Genomic DNA, 10,756 nt, shown 5'->3' on the forward strand with positions numbered 1-10,756 from the left:
TAAAGCAGTAAAAACAGTATTATTCACCAAGAGTATACACTTTTGTACACCACAAATTAAACTTTTGAATCGCAGAACTATCGTTCACTATTAAAACACATAAATCACTTATCTTGATTTTTGTTTTTACCATTAAGGTTCATCATTTAAATGGTAAAGTTTTTAATTCATATTTGTCATGCTTCATAATAAAATATTCTACTACAGTTCTACTATACATTTTTAGATTCTATTTTAGTTTTCCTCAAAATTATTGAAACTATTGAAATTGAAATTATTGAATTTTAAGAAAAATATAACTTGCAGTACATCACTCCCATAAATTCATAAATATGTAAGCAGTGGCAGATACGACTTCAAGCATATCGCTATGTTTTTTCTAATATATACTGGAAGCAGTAGTTAATGAATGTCCACAGTGTCTAATCGCAGCAAGACAATAATACATTTTATTTATTAGTAGGTGCCTTTCTAAACACTCAAGGACACCGAACAATAGACAAAACAGATTATAAACAAAAGTAAAATACAAAAGTTAAAATCAGACAGAGCAATTGTAATCGAAGAGAAAAAGCAGTCTTAAATCAGTTTTAAGTTTAGATTAGAAAAGTGAAAATGATTAAATATTTCTAAGCTCAGATGGTAGTGAGTTCCAAAGCTGGAACTGAATGCTCTGTTCCCCATAGTGGTAAGACGGACAAAGGGGACAGACAAGTGGATGGAGGAAGACGATCTAAAGGTACGGGAGGGAATGCAACATGGAGGACGTCAGACAGATATGGAGGTGCAAAGTTGTAGATAACCTTAAAAGTTAGTAGGAGAATTTTGAATTGAATTCAGAACTGAACTGGAAGCCAACGAAGCTGCTGCAAAACAGGAGTGATATGGTGAATAGACATCATTATATTTGGATGATGGAACCCAAAAAGGTTAATCTTATTCATAAAATTTGAGTTATCACTGGTGTCCTTATCAAAGTTTTCATTAAATTGTTTTTCCTTTACTCAGAATGCAAACTTAGGCCCCAGCCACACTACTACATTTTTGTTTACAAATGCAGATAAGTAGTCTCTATTTTCATCTTTTGCTCACACTACACTAGAATTTTCAATCCACCAAAACAAAGACTTAAAAACACTCTCCAGAGCCATGTATTTCTTAAAATACAGCCTCAGTGCTGCAATGCGAATGGGTGAAAACATAGTTTTCCCAAAACACAGACTCTGATCACACTCTGATTCGTTTGTGCTTATTACGTAGCCTGTCCCTGACTGGATCCTGCTCATTCTCTGAAGAAAATCATTTTCCAATGTAGCGGACATTGAAGAATTGCTTTCCAAGATGCTTGTTGTATCACTTAACTGTATGTAACAAAATTGCATGTTACAGTTTGAATGCTTCATACATACACAAAAGGCAAATAGTTTATTGGTTGCTACAGTTTTGTGATAAATCTTGTGGCCAGCAGCATTACCACTCCTTTAAGGATTTTTCTGCCAATGCACACGCACCCAGCATAGGGAAACATATATGTCATATGCACTTTTAATTGATTTAAGTGTGGATGGAAATTGTTTAGTAAACAATGTTAAACAATAGTATGATTTGAAACTGTAATTTATAAATGAAAATGTAGTGTGGATGTAGGTGGTTGATTTTAAAAACATACTATATTTTTTTTTTCTTTTTAACATTATACAGTATATGAACAGGAGCACTCCAACCATGCTCTCCTGTTTGCATGATTGTATATATTGTGCTTTTCAAAATATCTGCTGTACTGAACAAGAATCGGAGTGACTAGATTATCCCCCTCTGACTAAGTGGGGGGTTATTGGGAGCGAAGACTGGGGGTATTGAGGTTTTATAATGTATACCAACATGTTTACACTGCTCATACACGTGACAACTCAAAAGAATAAAACCAAACAAACACAACCTTCAAAGCCATTCATATAATATGGTATCTTATTACTTGTCTAGTTTATGCAGTGAAAATGTAGTTGCTGGAGGCATATTGCTATAGTATGTTACAATACTACCTCTACAACCTTTTTGATATGGCTTACACATACAATGACTCAATTGAATTAAAATGTCATATACAGCCACTCAGGTCATGTATTATTTATGCTACCAAATTATACTGAAACAATGCTGTGCTTGCATAAATTGTGACTGCTCCAAGTCCTGACCTACTTGGTACACAGAACTAAGCACCTTGATATTAGACTGGGGCAGGTCCCAAGCCATAAGCTTTGTTTTCTATATTCATAAATATATAATACCAGATCTGTACAAAATTGAAGTTTTAAATAGAACTAATTGGACTTTTAATGCAATAAAGGATGTATTGTCCAAAGCACTCTTTCTAAAATGAATTGCATACTACTCTGTTGATGAATTGAAAAGTGAGACAATACTTAAAATACTGGACAAATAAAGATTTAAAAATAATAATAATCAGAACACCAAAATTGTGCAAGAAATACATGATTGACCCAGGAAATATAGGTTACCTCGTCACCATAACAAGCATTGTATACACTGCAGGAAAGCAAACTTTCTAAAGTCATACAAATTAAAGGACAAGAAGAGGAAGTTTGCATTAAGATAAAACAATAACTCAGGTTTTTTTTACAATCACATACTGTTAAGCTACAGGAAACGGTTTAGCAAACCTCCAGCAGAATTTTATTAAAACATTTTATGGAAGATATAACTCACAAGGAACCATTATTGTTAATATAATTTGAAAGCAAAACAAGTGGAAACTTTAGCATCATTCCAGACAAACTACCTCTTAAAAATAATCAAGGAAAAAACACAAGTTAATAATAAAGATTTAGTCCATCTAGTAATAGACTCAACATTTCTGAACATTCTGCTGCTCCATTCCAAATGTGTCACATAAGAAGCTCGGCATAACATTTCCATGACTCAGAACAATAACTTGCAAACTGGATGGAAGGAATCTCCCTACTGAAAAGCGGGGCAATTACTGCCTCAACATTGAGATTGAATGAAAATTAGACTATACTCTACAGATTGATGTAACCATTAAAGTACTGCGTCCTCCCTCCCCAAAAAAAAAAAAAAAATTACAAATTTGAAGCTTTTGCCAAATAGGAGTAAGTGTAATCAGGCTACTGCCTTTCTCTTACTCTGCAGACTACGCAAGAATTAAGCCTTATAATTAAACAAAGAATTGATATTGAGGCAGGAATTTGGCTTATTATTGATAAATTTAAAAACAAAAAGCATGAAATCAACATTCATGACACTGCCCACTTTTCAAACTACTTAACCAGTTCACTATTCACAACAACAACATTTATATAGCACATTTTCATACAAACAGTAGCTCAAAGTGCTTATTCACCACTGACACTTAACTGTGCAAATAATACAATACTCCATAAAAGAAATACAATGACAATTTCAACAAAGCTATGTTTTGCTTTGAGCAGCATGAATCTCAGTACTGCCATTCCATATTATTTAGAACTCGTGAGGTGCTCATCCAATAACTCAGTTAGCCTCTTATATTACCAAGGCTGCAAGAACCCCCATGTAGAAGGAATTCATATAGAGGTAAAGTCTTTTTTAAACATATCACAAGAATTAAACTTCTCTCATCAAACAATAGGATGTGTAGCCATGGGTGGTGGCTACATAAGTACTGTTGACCAATAAAAGGCTAATTATTTTTCTCAGGTGGAAGAAAAGAACGCAGCAGGGAGCTCTTAAATACAGATTGTGTATCAATTACCTAACATCCTAAGGATTATCAAGCTTGGCTCAATGCTTCCACCTAGCTTTCTTTGCTCGGAAGACAAGAAAAACACAACTGAAGGAGCCGCAGCTTGGGAAACAGTCTCACTGCATGATGTATTTTTCACACAATGTTGAAACCCGCAGTATATATGACTCTTATAACAGAGCAGATCCACTCCAGGCATCTCCGTGATCAGCGATCCTCTAAAGGGCATCGGAGGAGTGTGCTTTCCCTAATGTGCACATAAATGCGCGCGCGCGCACACACACACACACACACTCAGCGAGAAGGATTCAATCGATATGACTAACAGAAGTTTTAGTCTTACCTTCTTGGACTGCCTGGAAGGGGTTATTTGTCTCGATAAACTTTATGGAGAATGTGATTTTTTCACTCTGTAAAATGTCATCGTTGAGACTTAGGTCTGAAATTGCCAACTGGAAGACCTCGTCGTCCCTCGCTGCGTTTTCTTCAAATATGGCACCTGTTGAGCAGATACACAGTTAACTCTTGTAGACTCGAATGACGGTGTAGTGCTTTGAGTTCCAGGATTAATACTTAGTTTGGTGCCCTTTGAGATGAGTTTGCACCTTCTCATTGTGTTTGCGTGGGCTTTGTCTGGGGATTCCAGTTTTCACCAATAAACTAGAGACAGGCCGAAAAGGCAGTATTGGAACCGTGTAAGCGCACTAAGTGTTGTGTCGGCGTCCCGCTCAGGTACTGCGTTTCTATCGAGAGGCATCCTTCCCATTGACTCTGTACTGCTACAAAGCGGCTTTAGAAAAGCCATAACAGCAGCTGGTATGAATGGAGTTGGATGAATGTGATTAAATGACACACTGGTCAGGAAAAAGAATAACTTGAGAGACACGGTGTTGCGAATAAACGAGCTACAAAGTGCTTTGGAACTGAAACTGCACTCTATATGCTTTCCAAACTTAATATGGTTATATTCGGGGGGGAGGGGGGTTCTAAAAAGGATACACTTACCAACGTGTAGTCGTAATGTATATTTTTCTCGTGCATAGCAAAACAGGTTTTATACCTCTCTTTTCTGCATAAGCCCCATCTTCTTAATCGTAATGCACATTAGCGTAGGCTCGGATTATCAAAAAAGAAGACCTTAAAAATGTTGATTTACGCACTTTGAGTTCTACACACTAATGAAATTCCTAAATATACTTTTTTAATGATCAGTACCAGCAGGATTCTGTTCCTGCAGGGACGAATTCAAGGCACGGTGACCATCAAAGAGTACTTGACCCGGTTAACCACTTGGGTTTAACATGCTTAAGAAAATACCCACAAACACATGAAGCAGATGCAAACTCCAAAGATAAGGCACCACAGCAATGTCTCGAATCCTGTCAGGGCATTGTGAAGGGCAACAAGTTCCAGTGTGTGTCAAGCCCAGGTGCACTTCTATCTTTCTTTCAATCTATTCTGCATTTTACGTGACACACCTCATACGTAACAATGGATCAAGTTCTCTGCGCCTGCTCAATGCCAACTTTAAGTTGAATTAAACGAAGACGATTTCCATTCCTTGATAAGTAAAGCCTGATTTCCAGTTCTGAATCCACTAGACAATATGCCTTCTTCCTAGTAAAATTAACATTTTTATCCGCCTCTTGCACAATTAATCCTCTTAAGAAGGTTACATTTCATTGATCGATTCAGTAAATAATTCAAAACACCCCAGCTATTTCTTAGATTACTTGTTCACTGGATGCCATTTTATAAAGCAATTTGTAAACTGTGGAACAACCATTGCTTTGGTTTCAACGTGTAACAGATTCCGCAAAGAGACTATTTATTAACACCCTCTAACCCAGCATGGGTATTGATTAATAAATATTTATGCTATTAATACAAAGGTAATGGACGTTCCATTATAACAGTCTGTATTTAAGTTAGTAAAATGTTGATACCGAACCCATCGGAGCAGTTTTTCTTTTTATGTATTTATATTAGTTTTGGGGGTTTTGTGCATTGCATTCTAATTTTAAAAAATGACCGAATCAAATAAATCCAATAAATTAAGCACATCAATTCTCAAAAGAGTAAAGACTGAAAAGTTTATTTCACTAATAAGCCTATAATAAATGTTTCAGACTCTTTCAAATCACCACCATAAATGTCTGTAATTCCTTTAACATTCTGCACAGAGACATTATTATTATTATCGTCAAAGCTAAAATAGGAATGAACAGCACCACTACTCTGAACTCTCAGGCTTTCTGAAGTGCCACTGGTTTGACATTTTCAATAGCCTGCTCCAAACCTGATTATTACGTCTGCTAATGATACGAAAACGAGTTTTGATTTGAGAAGAGGCCGCTCACAGGCTGTCCACAACTTCTGGCTGCTGTCCTTTTAAATTACCATTCTGCTTTTAGAATCGCCGATCCAGCCATTCTCGTGTCTTAAAAGAAATGTTAATCTTCACGGTTGGCTAAACAGGCCAAAAAGACGTGAGATATACTGTACCCCGGCAGCATGTAAAGTATGATGCCAAGCGACCACACATGTTTCGCGGGGCTTAAACCTTGTTTTCCAATTACCGGGAACCGCTGACGAATATTCTACCATCATTTGCAAAGCTAGGGCTGAATTTTATAGCAGTTCCATACTGATTCTTGCTGACTGCATCGTATTTTATTTAGAAATGATGGACGAAATATATGTCGCTATGCACTTTCATCACTTTAATAAGGATGCGTCTAGACTAACTTATTAATCCTTTTTCGGAAGGATCGTAAAGCGTACACACGTGATGTTAACGAGCTGAAGTTGTTTAAAAATGATTACATAATTACTAGTTCACGAATGGAAAACAAAGGAAACTCAGTTCGTCAAACAGGTGCTACGCTATTTACCATACATGAGCCATCTGATTAGGCTATTAGCACTTGTGAACTTTCAGCAATGTCAAAGTAAATAACGGTACCTATGAAAATACGCAGAAAAAACAAAACCGGTTAAAGGATGAAAAGGAAATGTGGTGATTAAAGTGCAAGTGTTGATTACTAATGAGATGTTAAAATTAGTGATATTTTTACGGATATCGATGACCAATGTTATTTGAGCATTACATACGTATATGAATCAATTGCTCTAACAAGGCAAAACATATAGAGACCGATTTATATTCTCTCTCTCTCTCTCTCTCTCTGTATAGATATGTGTGTGTGTGAGGGAGAGAGAGAGAGAGAGGGAGGGAATATATATATTTAAATAAATGATTTTAATATGTTAATAGCGTATCGCACGACTAGCTAGAATAATGTCCGAAACGGTTAATGAAGGCGGAGCCACATAAGCGTGCCACCTGATGTTTTTAACGAGGTAATAAAGTGAATTTGAGAAACATACAGTATATGATCATACAACAGTCTTTCCTTTAGTTTAATACGTGTGGAACATTTTAAACGCTGAAACTGAAATACTTTGGATGATCTTCAAGCATGCAGTATATTGTATTGTTGTTCATGCGTGTTGGTCATACGAGGGCCTCTCAATGGGTCCAAAAAGGCCATGGATGAATCCAAAAGAAAACTGAGATCAAATAGGTGCAATCCTAACCAGTGAACTTAAGATCTATAAGTTATCATCTGTGCAAAATTTAAATATATAATTGCAAAGAAAACCTAAATGGTTATTGGAGTTAAAAATAGAAAATAAATTATAGACGTATTAACTACACTTCCATGCTTTAATCACTCAAGGTGTCCACAAGAATATCGACTGCTTCAGTGCACTGAGCACAAGTGAACGCCATTTACTCGTCTCAGCCTGGAAAGCGCAGTGTGCAACTTGGCAACTCGTTCGGTCCGCGACACCTGTTCCAGTAAGTGCTCTGTTAGAAAAAGCGGATCTGTTTAATTCAGTGATATGACGCCCAAATAATCCAAGTTTGAAACAGTTAATTCTTTCATTTCAGCAACGTATTACTTTATAACCGCATTTAAGCTTATAATGTGCTAATTCCCATACATATACTATGTATAAAGGACTGGTACAGTACTGTATTTATAGCAAGAGAGTAAAGGGAACCGAATTATTGTACACATTTCCATTGCAGGGCTACCGGTGATAAATTAAGTACTTGTGAGCCACAGTAGATGTACGTAAAGCACTTGGGAGCCTTTACATGAACCTGTTTTCAATGGGATTATTAAATAATCGCTTAGTTAAAAAGAACTGTTCACGGCCCCCCAACACACAGACGCACACCTTTTATCGTGACATCTCGTAAATGATACTAAAGATCAATGTGTGCCATCAAACGTCTTCATTTCCATTACATTTGTGAACCACAATCTGAGGACGCCTCGGAAAGGGGAATAAATAGCACGTGTATTATACCACTAATCAGTTGAAAAATCGTATTGGACAGATGCTCTGACGATTACTGGTTAGGCCCTTGAGCTATGCCACATTGAATAGTTAGGTTATACATTCTAGTTTACAGTTCTTGGACAGGTTGTTCGTGTGTATACATTCATTAAAAGTTAGCGGTAATGATTATATTGAAATCATCTCCTTAAAGTGATCTATTGCACATTTATCAAAATAAACAGCTGAGGGTTGTGAGAAAGTTTAAGTAGGAGATCCACTGATGATAATTAAAAGAATTGTTAGGATTTTGGTACTGTGCTCATGTTAGAAGATACTTTGACTAAGGGCACGATGCAGTCAGAGCCACAAAATCGAACATTTGCCCGTTTCTTGTTACAAATCATTAGCCGCATCATGATTCCAATTGATGGCGTGTAGAAAAAAATTACAAGCTTTGGGGTATTAGAGGGTTCGTTCAATGACTTAATTCCGGATGGGATGTCCTGATTCTTTATTCACTGGCTCTTTTAGGATGCTATAATATTCAATTCAAGGAGCCGTTAGGATACGTTAGGGAACTTTCAACTGCAGCAGGTCTTCAAATCCCACATTACCCAGAGAGACGCGTCTCTCAGACCTTAGCCGTCCTTCTCTATTCGCCTGTTACACATTTTTGACCCCCAAGGAGCATTCACTTAATGAAGTGTCGACTTCCACTTTATCAGCGTGTATTCGACGTTTCGTAAGTGTCACAGTGTTTTCTAGTTCGTCTCTGATTTAGGTGTAGCCAAAATTACTAACTGCAGTAGTCTGCCCTTACCAATTGCTAATGTGGTTGCAGTTAAAAGAGAGAAAAAAAATATTTTCTAATCTGGTTTAAATATGTCACTTGGAGCAGGGCAAATTCACCGGCGTTAAGGTACTGCAAATGAATGCAAGCCCCCGAAGGTGTTTTTGCACCTTAGAAAATGTCTAATAGATCCGCATTGACTAGGTGATGCGCATTGTAATATCGGGTTGACATTCTGAAATTGTATCTTAATAAGAAAAAAAAACCTTTGATAAGTTTTATAAGGAAAGTACAATAAATAGCAACTTTACTACGGATGAAATAAAACTAGGTTTAACTTAAAAGTGAATCGTAATGCTGCTCTTACCAGGTTCCTCAAAGATTCCAATTAACGGACTAACGACAGCATGTTTGATGATTAGATTTGTTTTAGCATCATGGCATCAGAAATCGGAGCGCCCCTTTGCACAACACCATTATTTTTGCTTTAGCCACCCTGCGGAAATCCAGGCGATTTAATCCCAAAACTCCTCACACCACGTCTAGATTGCACGACCCTGATGCTCGAACACTTTCTCCCTTTTTAATATTTGGCAACAGAGCCGGATCGTGCTATTACAGAGGTGCTACATACTCATCTACTTATCTTAACACAGCCGTGAAGTGTGCATGTGCTCTGGGCCGCTTTAGCACATACGAATGATGTTGCCATTGATTTGGACTGATACCCTTCAACCGCCCCCGTTCTCATAAAGGTTTATCTATGGCATCTTGTCTGCTGACTGAGTATTTCATAGTTTTGCAGCCGCACAACTTCAATTTCATTTAGAGCAAGAAAAACGACTGGTTACAGTTGGTTTATGAGCACCCACCACCCCTCCCGTCCCAGTCTGGAAGTTAAGCGGGCCACTATGCCATTTTACCAGTTGCCCTTCAAAGAAATGTAATGCCCGTTAAATCATCGGTGCACCACTTTCACCGAGGCAGATGTTCCGAATAGTTTCCGCACAATGATAGTTAGACTAACTGATGTGCTCCGATTCCCGTGATTTCATTTCTATTGGAATAACCAGATCTCCTAGATTTACAGTATTAGGCAAGTACTATCCACATTACGTGGGCTTCTGCGGGGATCGTCTGCAGATTTGGTATGACATGGTAATCACTTAGAAGTAAAGCGTGGTTTGGATAAAAGGGAAGGAGGGGTCAAAACTCTTCCAAAATACCCCGTGCACGCTCCACATAAGGCGCTTTGGGAATATCCAATAGCTTTACTTTTTTTTCTCCTCGATTTTCTAAATAACTGCCTTTCCTCTATGCTGTATGCCCTTCGTTATCTTCTCTTTAGAAATCCTCCCCTGTTTCTATGCAACAAAGTGGATTCTAATTTCTTATCTGATGCGTTCAACCGGCTGGATTGCTTGCTTTACTCTGATTGTCTTCCATGCCGTGGCTCCTTACCGATATGAATGATGGAGTCCGCTTGCACTGAATTGCATTGCAAAATCCAAGTCGAAAGGCAAATTATCAGCAATTCCATGTCCAGTTTTTGCCAAAGCAGTTCATCCAAGCTCCTTCAGTGGTCAAACCAATCCAATGAAAGGGTAATGAATAATAATGGCAAGGCAAATGCAAAACGATGAAAATAAAATCCCAAGGCAAAAGAATACACCCTCTAATAAAATGCAATAGGGAAAACAGTCGGGGGAAAAGGCAGGGAAATCCCAGGATCTTCACAGAGGAGACAGGTACTGAATCCAGCACTGGTTCACTCTCTCTCTCTCTCTCTCTCTCTCTCTCTCTCTCTCTCTCGCTCTCTCTCTCTCTCTCTCTCTCTCTCTCTGTAT

The 10,756-nt window shown here is 37.7% G+C and overlaps 1 protein-coding gene across 2 annotated transcripts in view; it reads right to left on the minus strand.

Annotated features, from left to right (window-relative positions):
• LOC120539274 (glutamate receptor ionotropic, delta-1-like) overlaps window positions 1-10,729 on the minus strand; it is a 1,446,518-nt gene extending 1,435,789 nt beyond the window's left edge. For both annotated transcript variants that reach the window (XM_039769204.1, XM_039769195.1), the window contains exons 1-2: window positions 10,371-10,729; window positions 4,107-4,262 (exon numbers count right to left, since the gene is read on the minus strand). In XM_039769204.1, coding sequence (XP_039625138.1) covers window positions 4,107-4,262; window positions 10,371-10,449 — 235 coding nt within the window. In that variant the 5' untranslated portion in view covers window positions 10,450-10,729. The remainder of the gene's footprint in view (window positions 1-4,106; window positions 4,263-10,370) is intronic.
• Between the last annotated feature and the right edge of the window lie 27 nt (window positions 10,730-10,756).

The sequence above is a fragment of the Polypterus senegalus genome, chromosome 1 (assembly GCF_016835505.1).
Source record: "Polypterus senegalus isolate Bchr_013 chromosome 1, ASM1683550v1, whole genome shotgun sequence".
Taxonomy (NCBI): Eukaryota; Metazoa; Chordata; class Cladistia; order Polypteriformes; family Polypteridae; genus Polypterus; species Polypterus senegalus.